Raw genomic sequence first — 22838 nt, 5'->3', positions numbered from 1 at the left:
TAAGACAGTCAGATTCTACTCCTGGATTTGCCTGGAATGGGCAGTATGTCCTCTGGGGTTACCCCTTCCCCATTTTCTCATTTACACAATGAGACGACACGGTAACTAGGAGGACACTTGTGCTTTCTCAGAGCAGAAAGCTTAAACGCTTTTTTTTTTTAAAGATAATTTTTTTTTTTAGATTTATTGACTTTTGGAGAGAGGGGAGGGGAGAGAATGAGGGGCAAGAAGCAAGAAGCACCTACTTGTAGTAGTTGCTTCCTGTATATGCCTTGACCAGGCAAGCTCAGGGATTTGAACCGGTAACCTCAGTGTTCCAGGTCAACGCGTTATCCACTGTGCCACCATGCTTAAAGGCTTTATTAGATAAATAATACCTCCTTCATTACTCTGAATTTAAAACTTATTAAAATAAAACATCTTAAAAACCAAGAACTGAAACCAAATACAGAAAGTAAAATATTTTCTTTAAAACTTAATGGCTATAGAAATAGTATTACCCTTGTGTTTTCTTATTATATGTCCACAGTTTCATTTGCAATTCAAGCTCAGTTTCCTTTTCTTGACGTTGTTCCACTGTTGCAAGCCAGTTACCAGAGCAGCCAAATGCAGCCCTGGTTAGCTGACTTTGGATCAGACCATAATCATTGATATATTCTTGCTGCACAATATCTAACTGATGGGTTAAAAAAAAGTCCAAAATGTTTATTAATGTAAATACATGTAAGTTAAAGCATTCAAAGAATAGTAACCACATGATATATAACTTTTAGAATCTATAGTAATAGACTTAAAAAAGAAAAGTAAACTAATTGTTATTTATGGATATCAAATTTGCAATTAAAAAATGGAGTGCATTATATAGTACCAATTCGGTGATGATTAGTCTTCAATGTGCTTGGATATTAGTGATTACTATGACCCATTTATACGATACAACAGAGCCTTTAGATAGTAATACTTTTCACTTGTTTCTAAGAACAAATAGCTTTAAGTAAAATCTTAAGGCTAGATTCCACATCACTAGAAACACAAACAAAAATAAATCTCAAATTTTTAAGAAGAGAAAATAGAAATACTGTTAAGTAGGCCAGCATTTTATTTACTGTTGTTTTTTTAAATCCCACTTTGTTTACTAAACATGTATTAAGTGCCTACTATTTCCAGGCATAGTAGAAATGTACAAAGATCAATAGTTTCCTATCTTTGAGGGGTTTAAAAGTGAAGAAGAGAAATAAAGCGTTATGCCCCCTGCCAGCAATCTGTAAAGGGCACTGTGGGGAACAAAGGGAAAACGGGAAGGCTGAATTGCATTTATCAGGATGATAGGAAGCCTTCCTCTTTAATCTACACTCAACATTTACTCTTCAGTGTACTGCTTCACCACAAAGCAGAGGCATATTTGTATTGTCAAGCTCTATCCTCTCATTTCCTAGCCTTGTGACTCGAAGTCACAGATACGTGTGACAGCTAATTAGAGTGTAGCCTGAATCACAATAAAATAGAGACTGCCCAAGAGCGCCACCTAGCTTACATGTAGACTTAGTCTGTGACTATGGCTATTAGAATTATGCTGTAAACAACCGATAGTACTGACTATGCTCAAGCAAACACAGGCAACAAGACCTTGTTTTACAAGCTACTAAGTCAACTACAGACCCTGGCAGTACTGTAGAGTTTTCATTAGTTTTAAGGCTAGTTAATGGGTCAAAATCTTACATTATATAACTGCTTATCACTTTGGAGAGAATAAAATTGCAAGTGGCCAGGTTTTCCATTTAAAACCAGAGCTTTAGTTCTTGGATCAATCATCAAACCGGTCAAGATACTGCTGTCTGCAAAAAGGGTGACAAATGATAGCTGAAGTCAGACAAATATTCACTTTTAAAATGTACACAATTCCAAATCCACTGCATTCTACAATACCTTTAACGAGGCCCTGAATCACTGCGGTTGCCTCCAGATTTCGGTGAATGACTATTATCTCTGGGGGTGAAAAAATATTTAAACATACATAGGTCAGAACTTCAAGTTAAAAAAAAATTAACTGAATTTGTTATTCTGAAATATACCAGAATATAAAACAAGTGAGTGTGCTCAATTTAGTTAAGTGTTACTAGAAAATCAAGAACGTATTTTTATGATTTAACCGGATGGGGAGATTTGGAGATTTTCTGTTGGAAACTCTAAGTTTTAACAGTCGTGCCTATGAATACAATTTAAGGGTTAATTCAGAAGCTTATATACCGTGAAAGTAACAGATAATTCCCTTTGAAATGAGTTATAACACTAATGTACTGCTCAGTTATGTTCTGTTTTGAAGGGGAAGGAGGCAACAGACTATGGGATCTACACCTAGGCTGAGTAGTCACAGGATGAATAAAACAAACAAGACTGCCCCCTTCTGGAAGAATCTACAGAACTCCCACACTGACATGATGGCTATCTCAAAGAAGAATCTTAGTGTTCTTTCGAAAAGGCCATTGTATCTTTGAAAGCACAAATGCCCATTTCAAAACTCTTTCTTTACTTCCCCACATCATTCCACATAAAAAAGTTCTGAAATACAAATGGCACAACAAAACCCAAATACACTTGGCCCTACATTTTCCCAATAACAATTCTGAAAATACTGGATTCTGGTGGCATCTTGAGGCAGAAAGGGGTGACAAAAACAGGAGGATGTAGGAAAAAACTGCTCACTAAATCTGGTGCCAGTCTTAGTTTGAGGTCTCTGACTTTCTGTCCCTCACAGATGTCAGGTGACTTGAGGCATTACACAAACTGTGTTCTTCACAATAACAACTTGAGACTTACTGTTATCCGAGTGAGACGTACAGAACAAGTCCCCCGCCGGGGAGACCGAGATGTGTTCGATAGTAGCTCCTAGCCGGGGGAGGAACTCCTTATTCTTCTCTGCGGCGTCACGCCACTCGACAAGGACAGATTCCCGCCCGCCACTCAGCAGGCTGGTGCCTTCGCATCCAGCCATGGAAATGAAAAGGACAGTGTTTTGGGAGAAAAAAATAGAAGGAAAAATATAATTAGCATTTTAATTTTTCTGACCATGTTAAGAGAAATGAACTATTTTTAGAAACATGTAAACAAGGGCATTCGTATCTTTTAATATACTCTGAAGACAAAAGATTTAAAGATCACTGATTTAGAAATTTTCCTTTCCAGTAATATATGATTAGTTGCTGCTGACCAACTCATCCTCTGATAACAAGAAAAAAACCGAATGAAATAAATATCCTCTAGGCCAACATGGCTTTGCTAGTGAGTTTTCCCAAATAGCAAGAAATAAATAAACCAATTCTAACTCTTTCAAAAAGAAGAGGGCACTTCCCAATCTGTTTCACAGACCAGCATAATCCTGTGTCCGACCAAGTACATCATGAAAAAATTCTACACCAATTTCATGACAGATGAAAATTCCCAAACAAAATACAATTAGCAAGCTGAATCCAATGATCTATTAAAAGGATAAGACATCACTGCAGAGGAATGTGAAGTTGTTTTAATGTTGGAAAAACATGAACATAATTAATTCCACTTACAGAATAAAGGGGAAAATCACAAGTACCTTAACATATGCAGAAAAAGTATTAAATGATAAGATTCTATCCTTATAACAACATTCAGCAATGATGGGACCTTTATATTTTCATCATTTATACCAAGAGAAAATCTATAGCAAACATTACTTTAAGGAATACAATGCTGAACACTTTCCTCTATGTTTGGGAACACTATTACCACTTTTATTCAACATTATCTGGAAGTCCTAAGATATGAGAGGCTTAAGGATTAGAAAAAGCAACAATTACTTCAGTGTTCACACACAGCATGACTGGGTTCAAAGCAGAGCCCAAACAGTTTATACTGATCCTATTTGCCTTAACTTACAAAGGTTCTCAAAACAACCATAATGTATAGTTTGTTTTACACAGCTAAGTAATTTCTTTCTTCTTCTATTAATTTTCTTATACCTACACAGGGTCAATATTGACAACCATGTACTGTATGTAACCATTACTTTTCATTTATAAATACTCACACAACTTAAAATATAAAAATCAAGAATTCAGCACTGATAACCACGATTACCTATAGTACCTCCTATATCGAAGCCCTGGCTAAAGGTAGAAGCATTTAGTATTCTTCAAGTGCCGATAACCACCTGAAAAAGCCAATCCTGAATGTCTCAGGGCTCAAGAGTAACTAAGGTCACCACTGAAAGCTGTGACTGCTAGCTATATGAGAGGAGATGGATAAAGTGAAAAAATAGAGAAAAGTCACAGTGACAATAAATTCAATTTGTCTTGGCCCTGACTTGGGCCGGGACCACAGCAGAGAAGTTGAGGAGGAAGGGAGAAGAACTGATGTTAGGTTAGGAGAGAATAAAGACACTACTTGGAACATTATGTATGTATGTACATATGCATGTTTGTCTGTACTTTTGGGGGGATGTAGGGGGAGGACAGTGGGGAAGATAAGAGTAGCCCACATCTTTTTTTGTAGGCTTAATATCCTTTTTATTCTAAGTTCCCACACACTGAGAATGTACTCCTGCTATACTACTCTCGGCGTATTATCTACCAGTCACTGTTCCCCAAACCCAAGCACGGCGGCTGGAGACGCCTCCTACCTCCGGAGACTCCAGTGGGTTAAACCCAAGTACCCTGCAACGATCCAGGGAGCGTGGAGAAGACCTGGTCTCCATCTAGCCTGTGGGAGGAAGATCCCTCTCTCCAGGCACATCATCTTCCCTAGCACCCAGCTCTCTCTTCTTTCAGGACCAGACTAATGCTGATCCAACGCTCGTCACATGGGCATGAGGGTGCTGGGTGCTGAAAGTAACCAAAGATACAATGTATTTCTCCAAACTTCTGTTGAAGAACATCCTACTATATTTTCAAGGAGGTGGTTTTACTATACTATAGCCACACTCTCACATAGCTTAAATGAAACAAAGGTCTTAATTAATTTTAAAAAGTGAATGCCAATGAGGTAATCTTACACTTAAAACAAGCCTTTGAATTAGACCTATGTCCAAATCCAACTTACTAGCCTTGGGACTTGAGGCAAATTAGATCTCAATTATAAACTTCATTTCCTACATTTGTGAAATGAGAATAATGAAAGCTTGTTTCATAGGGTCAAGGAATAAATGAGGTAATGGAGTCATCCTCAGTGCCTGGGGCCAACTCGCTCCAATTGAGCTATGGCTGCAGGAGGGAGGGGGAGAAGAAAGAGAGAAAGAGAGAGAGAAGTGAGAGGAGAAGAGGTAGAGAAGCAGATGGGAGCTTGTTCTGTGTGCCCTGACAGGTAATCAAACTTGGGACATCCATACGCAAGGCCAACGCTCTACCACTGAGCCAACTGGCCAGGGCCATAAACGAGGTAATGGATCTAAAGCACTAATCATGTAGCTACACATGGAAAATAAGCACCAAGCTATGCAGACATACTTTAAAAGAAACAGGTATTATAATTTACATGGGTTCTTTAGGTTAATAACAGAGACTTTATTACAGTTGTACACTTTGAAATATTCTGAAGGGCTCTGAAAGTTAAAGTATATGGTTTGGTGCTGAGCAATGCTCAGAATACAGGAGTGATATACAAGTGTTCACAATTCATTTGGCTCATGCAATTCTAAATATTTCAAATTATAAATACAGTGAATTTAAGTACTAGATTCACATGCTTCAAAATTTCATTTTAATTACTAAATCTGCACTTACCTGTCACTGAAAAAGCCAAATCCATGACCCTATCATGGTGCCAATGCAGACATGTATATGTGTACTTCTTATCGTCATCAAAATGCCTCCTATTGGGGAAAACCCGAATTTTAAATTTCATTCAAGGCATAAATTAGAAAAATAATGGCAGGGTATGCCTCAAATAGCAAATTATATAAAGCTTATGGGTCTTAATGTCCAAAAACTACATTTCTACTTCTAACCGGAGTCACTTCTATAAACAACAGGCCATCTGTGCGTCTATTTAAATATTCCGTATTGTCACTCTTTCCTTTTTACTTAAAGGCAGACAAAAGAAAGTTCTCTTCAATAAAATGACTATAGGCAAAACTGAAAATTTCCCTCCACGTAAAACAGTAAGTCGATGCAAGAAGAATATAACAGCAGACATGGAGGACGTCAGCACAGCCTCATCTTTCTTGCCAGTAGTGGTTTTTCAGTGCCATTCTTTTCCCTGGGCCCACAGACAGCCATGTTCTGCAGCACTAAGATAAAACAGCACAGAAATCACCAGCATGCTCTTCATAAGTTACTGACCAAAGACGGATTTTGCCATCCTTGTGACCAGTTGCTATGCAATCTTCCTTTGGGTGACATGTTACACATGTAAAATTGTTCTTTGCATGTTTTTTATTTCTTGAAGATGACAAAGTAAACCTAAAAGAAAACAATATTTTCTAAATTATTATCATTTTTTTGTGACAGAGACAGAGAGAGAGGGACAGATAGTAAGGGAGAGAGATGAGAAGCATCAGTTCTTTGTTACAGCGCCTTAGTTGTTCATTGATTGCTTTCTCATATGAACCTTGACCAGAGGGCTACAGCAGAGGAAATGACCCCTTGCTCAAGCCAGCAACCTTGGAGTTTGGAACCTGGGCCCTCTGCATTCTAGTTCGATGCTCTTATCTACAGTGCCACCAACTAGTCAGGCTTGATTATTATTAATTTTTTTCTAGCAAGGGGTGGGGACAGGCAGGCAGGGAGATGAGAAGCATCAATTCTCCATTGTGGCACTTTAGTTGTTCACTGATTGCTTTCTCATATGTGCCTTGACCAGGAGGGGGGGGAGGCTCCAGCAGAGCCAGTGACCCTGCACTCAAGATTGCAACCTTGGGTTTCGAACCTGGGTCCTCAGCATCCCAGGCCAATGCTGTATTGTTCTATCCGCTGTGCCACCACCTGGTCAGGCAGTTTCTTTCTTTCTTTCTTTTTTTTTTTTAACAGAGACAAGAGAGAGAGAGTCAGAGAGAGGAATAGATAGGGACAGACAGACAGGAACGGAGAGAGATGAGAAGCATCAATCATTAGTTTTTCGTTGCGACACCTTAGTTGTTCACTGATTGCTTTCTCATATGTGCCTTGACCGTGGGGCTACAGCAGACCGAGTAACCCCTTGCTCAAGCCAGCAACCTCAGGTCCAAGCTGGTGAGCTTTGCTCAAACCAGATGAGTCTGCACTCTAACTGGCGACCTCGGGGTCTCGAACTTGGGTCCTCTGCATCCCAGTCTGACGCTCTATCCACTGCACCACTGCCTGGTCAGGCAGGGAGTTTCTTGATTATTAAAGTCTTTTGGTTAAGGGGTGATGTAGTTAAGTAAAAGGTACTTCTTATCTTTTTCAAACGAAATGGGAGAGCTCTCAGAATTCACTGAATAGAAATGCCGGACTTGAATACTTCATGTGACTAACATTCTATCATAACTTGCTTGCGGAGGCCAGTGACATTGAAATAAAAAAAAAAGGTATTCCTTTTAGTGGCTTTTTGCCTGGACACAAAGTTTGTTCAAATTTCTTGTCAAAGCTAATTTAGCATCAGATACGCATGCATAAGCCTAAGAAATTCTGAGAAAATTGGCTGATGTATCTAAAAATGCTGGAATTCTCATTTATACTGCAAAGAAAAACAAATGCTAATACTGACATGGTCAAAGGGAAGAAGGAACAGTGTCATCAGAGAAGTGACTCCTCATGCCTAGCACTAGGCTCTTTAAATATGTTATCTTATTCATCTTTATAACTCTATTAGAAAGATATTATCCCCGTTTAAAATATACGTTAATTTGAGGTACAGCAAAATTCACATGAATTAATTTTGACTCATTTTAAACTCAGGTCTTCCAAAGCCTATCTTAGTCCTACAGCTTTAACAAGGCAATAAGGATTATCTTGAGAAGCATTTTCTTTTATTTTTTTTTCTTTTATTTAGTGAGAGAGAGAGATGGACAGAGAGATGAGAAGCATCAACTCGTTGTGGTACCTTTAGTTATTCACTGGTTGCTTTCTCATGTATATCTTGATCAGGGGGCTCCAGCAGAGCCAGTGACCCCTTGGGCTCAAGCCAGTAACCATGGGGTTGTGTCTATGATCCCATGCTCAAATCAGCGACCCCATGCTCAAGCTGGTGAGCCTGTGCTCAAGCCAGTGACCTCAGGGTTTTGAACCTGGGTCCTCTGTGTCCCAAGCTGATGCTCTGTCCACTGAGCCACCGCCTGGTCAGGTGAAAAGCATTTCCAAATCAAAGCCAATTCTGACATAAATGTGCACACCAGAATCTTGGTGTACAAGGGGTTTTGGCTAGAAAAAGCTCCCCAGGGTTTTGTGACTAAAGATCCCTCAAACCCACACATTATGGATTAAAAACTGAAACCTAAAAAATAAAATAAGCCAAAGAGAAACAGAGAACTGATGGTTGCCAGGTGGTAAGGGGGTTGAGAGGCTGGGTGAAAAAGGTAAAGGGATTAAGAAGTACAAATTGGTAGTTACAACAGTCATCAGGATGTAAAGTACAGCATGGGGAATGTCATCAATAATACTATAATAACTGTGTATGGTGTCAGGTGGCTATTAGACTTTTTTTTGGTGTGTGACAGAGAGAGGGACAGGTAGAAACAGACAGGCAGGAAGGGAGAGAGATGAGAAGCATAATTCTTCGCTGAGGCTCCTTAGTTGTTCATTGATTGCTTTCTCACATGTGCCTTGACTGGGGGGCTACAGCAGAGTGACCCCTGCTCAAGCCAGTGACCTTGGGCTTTAAGTCAGCAACCTTTGGGCTTAAGCCAGCGACCATGGGTCATGTCTATGATCCCATGCTTAAGACAGTGACCCCGCGCTCAAGCTGGCAACCTTGGGTTTCGAACCTGGGTCCTCCACGTCCCAATCCGATGCCCTATCCACTGTGCCACCGCCTGGTCAGGCTGTACTAGACTTTGTAAGTTAAATAAAGGTCTATGCTGAACACCTATAACTAATATATGTTAACTGTAATTAAAAAATAAAAAGAAATTTGAAGAAATGTGGCCAAAAGTAACATTTGTCTTACAAGGCCAAGTCATAGATCAGATAAAGAAAATATGTCAAAGTCTGCCATAATCCACCAAGTTAATACAAAATATAGTGTTGTAATTAATAGTTAAATGTTATTAGGTGGCAGGCCAAAAACTCCCCTGCCCCAATAAAAACAAAAACCCCAAACCAAAACTACCTCTATATCTGTGGTTTCACAATCATTTGTAATATGAAACTAGTAACAGTTTTAGATCACAGGTGTGAGAACGAAAGAAAAAACTTAAAAAAAATTGTTTTCTATTTATTTATTTTAGAGGGGAGAGGGGAGGGAGAGAGAGAGAGAGAGAGAGAGAGAGAGAGAGAGAGAGTGAGAAGGGGGAGGAGCAGGAAGCATCAACTCCCATATGTGCCTTGACCGGGCAAGCCCAGGGTTTTGAACTGGCGACCTCAGCGTTCCAGGTCGACACTTTATCCACTGCGCCACTGCAGGTCAGGCAAAATAAAAATCTCGAGTAAATAAAGCTATCAGGAAGGATTTCGTACCTTGATGTTTTTTTTCTTTTGAAAAAGTAAACAGATAAGTAAAAGTCCCGTACTGCAGCCACATACTCTCCCTGGGGATTCAGAGAAGGTAACAGTCACAAAAATAGCCAACACTCTTAGTAACAACAATTTTATTTGCAAATTAAGAGTATTAATATAAAACAACTTATCATAGTTAAGTTATGAATATACTAATCCTACTTTAGTATCATAGAAATTAAAAGAACTTAGGTTCTAAATCCTAAGACTAGGCTATCCAGCTTTAGGTATAAAACACAAGTACCATATGATTTCACTTATATGTGAAATCTAATGAACAAAATCTAATAAACAAAATAGAAATAGACCATAGAGAACAGACTGACAGCTGTCACAGGACAGGGGGTTGGGAACTGGGTGAAAAAGGTGACAGGATTAAACAGAGGAAAACAACTCACAGACACAGACAACAGTGTGGTGATTACCAGAGGGAAAGGGGAAGGTAGGGAAGGTAGAAGGAGACAAATGGTGAAGGAAGGAGACTTGCCCTTGTTGGTGAACACACAAAACAATGTACAGATGAAGTATTATAAAACCATAGACCTGGAACCTACTGTATTTCCCCATGTACAAGACGCATCCTTCCCCAAAACATTGGGGTCTAACAACTGTGTGCGTCTTATACAGTGGTTGTAGATATTTTACTTGCATTTCCCGCTTTTTTGACAGTAATGAGGAGTTGTATGAATTTTACGATGAATAAAACTTGAGTTCAAAACCTTTATGTAATACATTTTCCCCCAAATTTCAGGCCCCAAAATTAAGGTGCGTCTTATACATGAGTGTCTTATACATGGGGAAATACGGTGTACTGATTTATTAACCAATGTCACCCCAGTAAATTCAATAAAAATATGATTTAAATTTTTTCCATTATGGCATAACTTACATATAATAAAATGCAATGTCTCACACATATGTGTATATCCATGTAACCATCACTACCAATAAGGATTAATGTTCCCTTGTTTCTCCTTCCAGTAGTTCCCAATGTCCTCACCCTGGCCAGCAACTATTGGTTTCTATAACCATATCCCTGCCTCTTCTAGAACGTCACACAAACAGAATGGTACAGTAAATACTTCATCGTTTCTGAACTCTTTAGCTCAGCATCTCCTTTCTGAGAGTCACCCACACTCTATGTGTATCATCAGTTCCTTTTTATTATGAATCAGCATTCTAATGAATATACTGTATATATTCTCTTACTGATGTACATTTGGGTTATTTCCATTTTGTATCTATGATGAATATTAATCATTCTGGCATGTCATTCTCTGGTAACGGTCTCATTTCTCTACAAAGGAGTGGAACTGCTGGGTCCGTGTAAAGGCGTGTTGAACTTTGCTCCGTATCTTGCCAACACTCAGTACTGTCATTCTTTTAATTTTAGCTGCTCTAGTGAATATGAAGTGGTATCTTACTATAACTTAATTTGCATTTAACTGATGACTATAAGGCTAAAGATTTTATAACATTAAAGAGTTTACTCTTAAGAAATTAGCCCTTTTCAGGACAAAGCCAAAATAATGCTATAAAGCAGGGGTCCCCAAACTTTTTACACAGGGGGCCAGTTCACTGTCCCTCAGACCGTTGGAGGGCCAGACTATAAAAAAAACTATGAACAAATCCCTATGCACACTGCACATATCTTATTTTAAAGTAAAAAACAAAATGGGAACAAATATAATATTTAAAATAAAGAACAAGTAAATTTAAATCAACAAACTGACCAGTATTTCAATGGGAACTCTGCTCCTCTCACTGACCACCAAGGAAAGAGGTGCCCTTCCGGAAATGCTGCAAGGGCCGAATAAATGGCCTCAGGGGGCCGGATGTGGCCCGCGGGCCGTAGTTTGGGGACCCCTGCTATAAAGCTTAAGACTAAAGAAACGTTTTCTAGAGCCTTTTGGTGGTACTTGATTTTAATAAAGTGATTATTAATAGGTGATGGCTGAATAAGTCACGGTATGAACATCACACAATCATTATTTCTGATGAATATGAAAGTACACACTCATGTTGCAATGTTCAGTTAAAAAAAGAAAAAGATGTGAGATACAATTTAGTTGGGGAAAAGTTATATATGTTTAGGAAAAAGTAGAAGATTCCTTATATATTATCACTGATAAGATTTAATTTCTTCATTATATTTTCCTGTCATTTCCAAATTTTCTATAATGGGCATATTAATGATAGGGAGGTCATATTTTCTAAAGAAAAAATAGTCTAAATGAAAAGATTCAAGTAGCTTTTACATGAGACAGACTAAGAAATACAGTGCAAATGCAAAAATACTGATTACGTTTGGGGCAATCGGAGAGTTCATGAGAGCAATACAGAACAGACAAAATTAGGATAGTCCTAAAAACCTCTACCATTAATACATGCTAAACTAATGAAACAAGACTTCTTAGTTACTAACAAAGTATCTTAGTTACTAACAAACGTATTGTAACTCAAGGTATTATTAAATCACTATAATGTAAAATGTTCAGAGGAAAGATCATAGGAAACAGATTTTATGTACAAAAAAGAAGACCAACAAAATAGATTTTACCTCACTTCCAAAGGCAATGCACTTGGGTGACTGGTTTATGTAATCCAAAACAAAGGAGAGCTCCTTGGCTTCTACTTCCTGGCTTGATGATTTGGGCAGTTTCACTGAAACCAGCTGAAATACATCTAGCCAAAGCAAGTTATATTAATTAATATAGAGCTTTGCTAGATAAAGTATACAAATGCATTCATTCACATGAAACTTAACCAGTACTCTAGAATACACGGGATGCCAAGATAACTCCCATCTTGAACAAAATGTACCTTAAAGTTGGACTCTTCTTTTGAATATACAAGGTTTTTTTGGGTTTTTTTTAGCAAGAGAGAGAGATGGGGGAGGGAAGGAGGAAGGGAAAGATATAGAGGGACAGACAGGAAGGAGAGATGAGAAGCATCAACTCAGAGCTGCAGCACCTTAGTTGTTCATTGCTTGCGTTCTCATATGTGCCTTAACTGAAGGGCTCCAGCAGAGCCAGTGACCCCTTGCTCAAGCCAGCAACCATGGGGACATGTCTATGATCCTGTGCTCAAGCAGACGACCCCATGCCCAAGCTGGCAGCCTTGGGGTTTCAAACATGGGACCTCAGCGTTCCAGGCTGACACTCTACTGTGCCACTGCCTAGACAGGCTGAATACACAAGTTTTAAATGTAAGTCTAATTCCACAACTCATATACATATATGCTCAATATATATAAAAACAAAACAATTTGTTTTACTGGTGTAGTCTATATTCCAAAGTTCTAAGCTGAGCTTTAAAATTGAGATGGAATTATAATATTGGTGAACCAAACAGCCAAAAGCAACAAACCATTCAAGTTTTTAGAAATGCTACGGGCTTTCCACACATTCACAGAATAAACCTCATTTTCTATAATACTGACACGCTTCTTCTCTCTACATCCTGTTTAGAAAATTTCCACAAGGGGGAAGTATTTTACTGTGCTATTTATCCTCCTAGTCTTTATGATCAACCATTTTCCTGTTTCCCAGCTTTCTTATTTAGTATATGCTCTGAACTCGTGATTCTTCTAGCCTTAGTCATCTAAAACTTTACATGTCCAAACCCTGAATTCTTGATTCTTCTAAAATCAGTCTTCTCTTATAATGCCCACTGCAGGAAATGGCACCACCCTTTACCCAGCTGCTGGGACTAAATCTTCAAGTCATCTTTGACTTCTCAGATCCCACATTAAACTCATCAGCAAACCCTGTCTGGCTTTATCTTAAAAACTATATCCAGACCTAGTCTAAAGCCATGATCATGTTTCATACTCTAAGTGACTGAAACAATGACAATTCTCCCTACTTCCCACCTTTGTCCCCCTTTAGTATTCTAAACACAGAAGTCAGTATTACAACTAAGTCAGATAATGTCCTTCTGCTCAAAACCCATCAATGGCTTTTTATCTAGTCAGAGTAAAAACCAGTCCTTCAATAGCCTACAAGGCTCTATATTCTTTATTCTCCCTTGGCTCACTCCAATCCAGCCTCCCTGCTATTGCTCAAACATGCCAGGAAGAGTGTTTTTCAACTACTGGTCCATGGACTGGTCCACCGGAAATTTAAGGCTGGTCCATAAAAGAGTTAACCACTCTGATGTTGTATGAAAATTATAGATTCAATGATCTCAAATTTGCTTATGCTCAGGGTAATTTAATCAATCCCCAGGTATAGAAAGGTTGAACACTACTGATATAGAATATGTTTCTCCAATATTGCTGCACAGCTCAATCTCCTCTCAGGACCTTCAGTGAGCACTAAGTCGAAAACCTGTGTATAACTTTAGACTCTCCAAAAACTTAATACCTATTGTCAGGAAGCCTTACCAATAACATGAACAGTTCAGCAACATACTTTATATGTTATATGTATTATATATTATAATCTTACAATAAAGTAAGCTAGAGAAAAAATGTTATTTAAAAAAATACTTGACTGTATTTATTGAAAAAAAATCTGCACATAAGTGGACCTGCATTGTTCAAGGGTTAACTGTTTATTTTGAGAATCAAATCACATGAAATCTTTTAGAGCCCGATTCATATGTTTATGCAATAGATTACTAGATTTTCACATGCTGAGGGCCCATGATGTGCCAGAGTGCTGGAAGTAACACTAAACCCCACCATGAATACAATTCAGATTGTCACAGAAAAAGTTTGCAGTTAACTTCAAAAGGCTAATGACCAAGGTCTTTACTTTAGATCAGCAGTTTGCTACAGTGGCTTACACACTGGACTCTACTGGGGAATATTTAAGTAAACAAATAGGCCCCATAATAGAGAATCTTACATTTTAATTTCCTGGAAGTAATTCCAATGTGCAAACAATGTTAAGGATCACTGGTGTCATTGATATGGATAAAAAGTTTTGTTTCTGCTATTGGTAACTTCTCTTTCAATTAAGGAATCATGGGGTGAGTATGAAGAATGACTACCAAATATGAGTGATGAACATACTAATGAAAATGCAGTGATGAAAATGCAGATTCCTAGACTGAATCTGAGAGCTAGTGAATCAGTTAACTGTCAGGGAGACGAGGAATCTGAATTTTTAGTAAGCACATGGACAGACACTAAGAATCTACATAATCATATACAAAACAGAACCTTAATATTAAAGTGTTACCTTTAAAGTAGTCATTGGGAAGGCAACTTAATTATGTTAAAATGTTGCCATTTCCAGAACATTTCTGGACTATCCTTTAGAGATGGCTTATGAGTTACATAAAAGCAAAATGAAACAAAACAAAAAAATATACTTACTGTTTTTTGTTAATGTAATAGTTTAATAAATAAAATATTATTCACTAACAGACTTGGCACCAAATAAATTTTAACAAAAAAGAAAAATTAGCTTTCACAGTTTAGACTATTCTCAGGTTACTTAAAGGTCCAAGATATATAACAATCTGCAGATTTGTTTCAGCCAACTCCCCCACCCCACCAAAAAGGAAAACAATCCCCTCCCCGCACAAAATACAAAAAACCAGGACCCCGGAAAGGATTCACTTAGCTAATGAGCTGTGAGCCAATCTGACTGCCCCAGTATCCATCTCCAAGCTGCTTTGTACTTCGAATTCTGAAAACAACCATATTGTATCGAGGATAATACAGGATGCAGTGGCGTTGCTGAATTTGAGAAACTATAAAATGTAAAGAGTCACTCAATGCTATATAAAACAAAATAGTTAAACTGTACCTGGTTTTTCTTTATTTACTGTAACAAAGACAGAATCCTCAGCATTGGCATGAGTAAAGAGGGCATGAAGTTTATGTCCAACTATGAAAGTCTGAAAGAATACCATATTGTTAATTGGCTGTCTTATCTACCCCCCACATCGCCCCAAAACATAAGTTTCCATAAAGGGCAGCTGTTTTATTTCTATTTTGCTCACTGATGTATCCCCAATATCAGAAGAGCACCTAGCATATAGAAGACACTCAGTACATAAATAACCTTTCAAGTTAACATATAGAAATCTAGCATTTTAAAAAATGGTTGTATAGCATACTATTGAATGAATATCACATTTTAACTGACATCAACGTTCTATTCAATTATTTTTCTATCATAAACAATGTTTTAAGGACTACATATATACACGCCATTATTTCATCAAGAGATTCCCAGAGGTGACATTGCTGGAGCAAAGATTCATTTTCAGTTTTATTTTCATTGGTTGTGTTCAAAAGTATGTTTCTCTACAGTTATCAATAATTTTTTTTTTCAATCTGCAATTTGGCTACACTGGTAGGGAAAAATACAGGGTCATCTGTTATAATGTACATTTCTTTAGTTATTAATGAGGTTTATAAGCATCTCTTTATACACTGCTCACAAAGATTAGGGGATCAGGGAATGTGGATACATACTCCAGTACTTTCAGCTTTTTGCTCAGTGCATTTTCACCAGTGAAATAAAAGTTGGTTTTTCACCCCATTTGCATAATCAAACAACTTTCTTTGACTTGTAGTTTGCTTTTCTGATGTTGTTTAATAAAAAAAAATCAAATGCTTCTTTTTTTATCCCTTCATATCATTTTGAAATATCCCCTAATTTTTGAGAGCAGTATATTTATTAGATAATATCTCTTATAAACATTTTCTTCTAGTTTTATTGTTCAGTTTTTGTTGGAAGTTTAAAATTTTCATATAATCAAATTAGTCTTTGACAGTGTATGAATTTCACAACTTGTTTAAAAATGCTATCTAAATGGACTTATAGAAAGGAGTAATGTATCTGTCATTAAATTATGTTGCCATTCCTTTTCACATAATAAAAATGAAAGATCAATCTACGTACCTTTATCAAAATGCCATCTAGATAGTCCCACAGTTTAATTGTACCATCTAAGGAACAAGAATACAGCTAAAAGGGTAAAAATAGCACAAAAATGATTAAACATTGAAACTCCATTAAGATATTAAATGAAGTAACTGCTGATACAGAAGGCATTTTTAAAATTAATTAATTATTTGCTTTAGAGCAGTGAGATCATTTATATTGTTTCCTCAAAACTCACATTGTTGTGACATTCTCATCACAGCTCTTTGTAGGAAGCAGATCCATCAATTTAAAGTTTTAATTAAAACGAGGGGGGGAAAGGCCAACCCTCTGTCTTCAGGAGGGAGATGATACAGTATTGATATGAAAAACACTTAAGAGCTTTTTGTTATCTTCCTTATTTTATTAGAACTGCTTTAATCTTACATGAGTATTTAAAGGAGTGCTTCTCAATTGATAAGAATGTATTAGTTTTCTTTATTTTTTAAATTTCCAACACATCAAGGACCAATACTTTTGTGAAACACAATGTAAGTTATGTACTTGGATGCTGTGGCAATGTCAAAGTGCTCTGAAGTTTAGGATACTCAATTTCTGTACTTATCTCCTTGCAGACCAGTCACCAGCCACTGTGGCACTGGTCTGTGCACTACACTTCCATAGCACGAGAAGACCTTAACACACATTCTTGCTTTTGAAACAATGGACACTACATTTTTTTGTTGCTGTTATTGTGAAAAGACTTTGCTTATAATGTTTACAAAGGACTTTAATTTTTTTGAAGGAAACTGGCAATTTTAAGATTTCTACCAATGAGGACACGAAATCATACTAGAAATAAAAGAATGTGGAAAATATTATCTAAGTAAAAGATTTATATTAAGTTAAAAGTACACATCACAATTACTACATATAATCTAGGAATCATGAACATGGATTAGGCATGGCATGTACACTCAGTACATATTTGTTAAATAACCTTTTAAGTTAATACACAGAGATCTAGCATTTTAAAAAATGGTTGTATAGCATACTATTGAATGAATATCACTCCTCCTCTCACCAAAATAAATAAATAAACAATAAAAAACTACAGCTAATACAAACACTGACTCCAAAGTCCACACAATCTCTAGCACCTAACCCTTCATCTCAACCAAACGGGTTGTTAAAATTGTCCTAATTTTATTAGCTTTTAATTCTATGAAATAGATCTTTTATGCATGCAATGTGTATACAGTTTTTCATTTTGCTATCAAACTTAGTAATACAGACTTCACAAATTCCAAGTTTAACAAAAGGATATTCCTGTTACAAAATAATTAAAATGCTACACATGACAATAAACTGTTCTCAACCCTCAGAGTACAGCAAGGAAAAAATGTGCTTGAACCCTGCAGAAAAACTACTTAATTGATTTACAAGAGTGGCTCATTTAGTTTTGGAAAGAAAAAATCAGTGTTACTTTATGTCCTACTTTTTTTGTGATAATGTGATGAATGACAATGCAAATCCACTTTTAAATCCAGCAACAACTTCCACGTTGGCTGTGACTAATCCAGAAGAGTGGAACTTGATCAAAAAGGAGAGCAAGAGCAAAGTATTTTTGAGATAGATCTTTGGCAGCTTTGCTGGAACTCATGAACAGAATTAAGATAACCATTTTTTATTCTTGAATTCTGAGAAGAGTTGTGTTGTGGAGGGGGTGGGGAGGCCCAAGTTTGTCCTAAAATTAACAGGTTGATCTACTGACTAAAGCATCCCTTCTTCTTGTCCAGGCTGGCCTTACCATTAGATGACATTTGCATTAAAACTAAAAAGCCTCATTTCTAAAGTAACAGATCTACAAAATCAATACCTCTTGGTCAACATTAAAAAAAAAAAAATGTGTTCCAAAAACAAGACTTCAGAGGTCAAACAAATTGAGAAACACCAAATACTATACACCCCTTTTGCATATTCACATATATAAAGGAACCTAAGAAGACCCCAATCACGAAAGTCACTTATGTGCCAAACCCTTAATTTCAGAAACTCATACAGCCAAGAACCCTTTCATTCAACTAACAGCCGTCAGAATTCTGTGTAACAACTTGTTAACAGAATGCACCATAGGCAATGTATGTAGTTCTGGGCTGTGGCCCTATTTTGATAATTAAAAATAACTGAAAAATATTCTAAATCAGAAAATCTACATAGTTCTTGCCCTGATCACAAACGGGAGTTTCCCATTCAAATTCAATTCAAATTTTTCTGGCAACCAAAAAGCTAATATTAAAATATGCGATTATGAATGCTTTAGCACCTGTAGATGATTGTTGGGGTTGAGCTGGATTCCCGTCACCAGATTTCTGTGCCCTTGCAGCACGTGCACACATTCTTCTGTAGCGGTGCTGTACACTTTAACAAAGTCTCCAGAGACACAGAAGATATACCTAGAAACAAGAGAGAAAAGTTTCACATCTCCATAGCTGTAAAATCTCTTTATTGTCCATGAAAATATATAACCTGCAACAAAAATTTTTTCCAAAGCAATAGTAAAAAAACCTGCATATTCAAATTTGTGTGCTGTTTAAGTCTACAGGGACATCTAAGACTGAATAGTTCATTAACTCTGAAAAGGTATTAATGAGGAAAAATAGTACCTGTGATGGGTTCCAGGAATAGAGGCTTATGGAACCATCCAACTTAACCTAGCTGTCTGCTCACTAATGGATGCAGACACTGTGCTATGCACTTACTATCAGTTCTTACTACTATATTTAATGGTTCTGCTAACAGCAGCGTGTTCACATGTCCCCCAACTTTCCATCGTTCACTGGGGACACCAGCTTACAAAAACACCAAGTCAAAGGTTCTCTCTTGTAAGTGCGGTCTTTTCTTTAGCAAAGTGCACACATCATGACAGCTCTTTTCTTACTGTTAAAATGCAAGTTTTGCTTTTGCTTTTCTGGATTTGTGGCTTCCTTCCATACAGCAGAGACTACTAAATTATTAAGAGTGGTGAAGTTGAGGTATTTGTTTGACTATTTTCATAATAGATATAACCATAGGACAAGGCTCAGAAACGTCTATCTTCTAGTATCTATAAAATAAAGTGATTGCTTTCGCCTATTACATTTAACACTGTCCATGTCTCATTGTTTCTCCATACACTGTAGAAGGTACAGTCACAGAATCCTTAGGCTGGACCTCTTCTTTGTGATCCCAAAGTATTTCTCACTGTGTTAACATTACTTGTTTACATACACATATATAAAATATACCTCCTTTACCTGACCGTAAGATCCTACAGGGCAGAGATATTATTTATGTTTGATTCCCAATGTCTAGTCCAGTTCGTTGAACAGAACTTGCCTGAACTTTAAAGGTAGGTAAAATGAACCAATAAACAGTTATTACAAAATAATATTAAATATTCTGATGCTGACTGGGGTCACTACTGTTTTACCAATTCTAAGACTCTTGATTTTTCACATGTTCACTCTTTGAAAGCAGGATGCATCTTATAAATGCTCTTGCTAGGTGGCCATCATGGCATGGTTGTGTGCAACTGTTACAGTAAGATCAAGAGAGCGTGAGCATCAGCGTATCTGAGGTCTATGGTCTACCTACTAGCTGGGTCTCCTCTCCATTCCCCTGAGTACCTTAGGTCAGAGTCTTACCATCTCCAGCCTGGACCACTTTTAAAGACTTCCTCTAGTCTCCTGATGTGGCCCTTCTATTCAACTTTCATACTTGTATGAGACTAATATTGCGGACCTTATCATATTACTTCCTTAAATTAAGAAAATTAAATTTAAATTCTTCAATGTTTTCCCACTGCCTTCAGGATATGATCCAAACTCCAAAGGCCTTTGGTAGTTTGACCCCCATCTGACTGGGACTAGCTGTTCACTTAAACACTGCGTCAAGTGGTTCATAACTCCACCAACCTTCTCCCCCCTAAGACATACCCCATTAGTACCAATAAACAGGTCCTTTCGGCAGAGTCTCCTTCAGATGATGGTGGGTACTATGTGCCAAGAACACTCCCTATAATTGATTCTGAGATGCTTCCCCAAAGGAAAGGAATCTCCTTTCCTCCTTCCCATGATCCTCAGCAGAGACTAATGGCTTTAATTATTTGAATGCAAGTCTCCAAAGGAAACTCTCGAGGCTTTTGCACATTCTGCTCTCTACATACTTCTTTCTTTCCAACTACTCTAAGATTCAGCTCAGGTCTCTTTCCTCTACAATCCTCCCCTCATGTTCTTATTCCGGATTAGCACCCGCCTCAGTGTGCTTCTACTGGATGGGGGGCTTGGCTCTGTCACAGCATTTACCAAACACGGCATTATGGAAGACCTCTCCTAAGTGACTGTGAGATCCCTGATAGGAAAAATTTTTGTTCACTTATTATAAACAATATTAGAAATATGGAATGGTGGAAGAAGTGAACCTTTTAAGAAGTCAAACACAAATGGGTTTGAATGCCCGCTTTACTATGTATTGGCTGAACAATGTTGGTGAATTTACTTAACTTCCCTAAACCTGTTATCCTCTGTAAAGTGCAGGTACCACCTTCTCATAGTGTTATTATGAGGAGTAAATGAAAAAAAAAAAAAAAAGCATGCAAATACAGGTTTAGCTTATGTAGCAAGTACTCACTAAGTCAGTGGTTCTCAACCTTTCTAATGCTGTGACCCCGCAATACAGTTCCTCATGTTGCGGTGACCCCAAACCAAAAACTAATTTTGGTGGCTACTTCATAACTGTAATTTTGCTACAGTTATGATTCGGAATGTAAATACCTGATATGCATTATGTATTTTCTGATGGCTTTAGGCGACCCCGCCGGGGTCGCGACCCACAGGTTGAGAACCGCTGCACTAAATGCTTCTGTAAAATAAAGATAACACCTAAACCTTGCAGACAGGAATATGTGTAAAGCACCCACCACAGTGCCTGTCACACAGGACTCAATCATCTTTGATGATGGAGAGAAGAACTTAGGCAAATTCTTAAGCAGAAACCTGGATTTAAATGAAGATCTGAAGGATGTGTGATTTAAGAGCTGAGAAGGAAAACAAACAGCAACACGAGGAAAAGGAGAAAATAATTAACATGGTTCCTATGAGTGACAAGGGACGTGCCTATCGAACAACAAGATGTGCACAAGGAAACACAAGTGGGTATGATGCAGAGTTAAGCTAGCTGGCCCTGAAACCAGGCAGAAGGGCTATAATTAAGGAAGGCAACGGAAGACTGGTCCGGGGTTCTAAACAAGATTAGGAATAGGGTTAGGATAATGTTATGATGGTTAACACTTGAGGAAAACTACTACAGCAACAGTATCTAGAACGAGCTTCAAGGTAAAACCATTTTGAATAAGGAACACAGATAGCTCTTCATAACTTAGAAATGAGAAAGGCAAGAATGACCCATATTTTTAGGTTAAGAAGTTGTAAAAGATGTTTGCACACAATGGGAAACCAGGTTTTGAACCCAGGTCAGGATCAGGGATTACATATGCTTTTATCCCGCAGGTTCTAACACCACTATTGACACAAAGCTCCAAAAGGGTGTCAAAATGTATTTGAGGGTGGTGGTGGGGGGGAGTAGAGGAGTGTGGAGAAAGAGAAGTATTTAATAGTTTAATAATTCCGACTCACGACGCTGTCCCTGTCATCCATGCTTGGACCATTTTCTAGCCGCCCCAACACAGCGGATTCCAGGCACGTAGGTCCGCCCCTTGGGCCTCTCAATTTACCTGCGCAGGTAACCCGTCCCGGGAGAAGGAAGCGCGCCGAGGCCCGAGGTGTCAGGGGACTGAAAGGCCTCTCCTCCCACAGCACAGACACCGGCTCCCGCCCGCGTGCCCCGGGGTCTCCCACGCGCGCCCGCACCCTGAGTCCAGATCTGCCGCCGGCAAGCCTGGACATCTGACAGTTTCTTCCCCCGCCCCGGGGACGCGCCCCCTCAGCCGGCGGCAAAGCGCAGTGGGCCCATACTTAGAATCCGCGGAAAACACCGCTCTTCGGAAACTCAACTCGCTGCCGCCACTGCGAACCACGCGGAGGCTCTCCTCCTCCTCCACCATCTTCACGGAGACGCCGCAAGCCCGCCGGCAGCCCCGCCCCGGACTTCCTTTACGGCCGGCTGAAAGGACGTGACAGCCGTCGCGCATGCGCCTCTAGGTCTGCGTCTCTATGGTAGAACCCGACGCCTGCGCTGCCATCTTTTGTTTGGGCTGTGTCGATTTGAACTCGGTGACAGTGAAAGAGACGCAGAGGCACTAGTTTATAATGGGGAATCTCTAAATCCTTATCTAGCACGGATAAATTTCCCTCCCGCCTTTGGGGGTGGAGAA

General features: G+C 38.4%; 1 protein-coding gene across 2 annotated transcripts in view; it reads right to left on the bottom strand.

The window, feature by feature from the left end:
* Nucleotides 1–22613, bottom strand: part of WDR75 (WD repeat domain 75) — a 47749-nt gene extending 25136 nt beyond the window's left edge. For both annotated transcript variants that reach the window (XM_066345565.1, XM_066345564.1), the window contains exons 1-12: nucleotides 22480–22613; nucleotides 18792–18921; nucleotides 16505–16570; nucleotides 15401–15491; nucleotides 12199–12323; nucleotides 9600–9670; nucleotides 6309–6428; nucleotides 5751–5839; nucleotides 2818–2976; nucleotides 1927–1986; nucleotides 1720–1835; nucleotides 501–676 (exon numbers count right to left, since the gene is read on the bottom strand). In XM_066345565.1, the coding sequence (XP_066201662.1) occupies nucleotides 501–676; nucleotides 1720–1835; nucleotides 1927–1986; nucleotides 2818–2976; nucleotides 5751–5839; nucleotides 6309–6428; nucleotides 9600–9670; nucleotides 12199–12323; nucleotides 15401–15491; nucleotides 16505–16570; nucleotides 18792–18921; nucleotides 22480–22568 (1292 nt within the window). In that variant the 5' untranslated portion in view covers nucleotides 22569–22613. The remainder of the gene's footprint in view (nucleotides 1–500; nucleotides 677–1719; nucleotides 1836–1926; nucleotides 1987–2817; nucleotides 2977–5750; nucleotides 5840–6308; nucleotides 6429–9599; nucleotides 9671–12198; nucleotides 12324–15400; nucleotides 15492–16504; nucleotides 16571–18791; nucleotides 18922–22479) is intronic.
* Between the last annotated feature and the right edge of the window lie 225 nt (nucleotides 22614–22838).

Source organism: Saccopteryx leptura, chromosome 7 (assembly GCF_036850995.1).
Source record: "Saccopteryx leptura isolate mSacLep1 chromosome 7, mSacLep1_pri_phased_curated, whole genome shotgun sequence".
NCBI lineage: Eukaryota > Metazoa > Chordata > Mammalia > Chiroptera > Emballonuridae > Saccopteryx > Saccopteryx leptura.
Note: the sequence above shows the minus strand (reverse complement) of the source record. Positions and strands in the feature narration are given on the sequence as shown.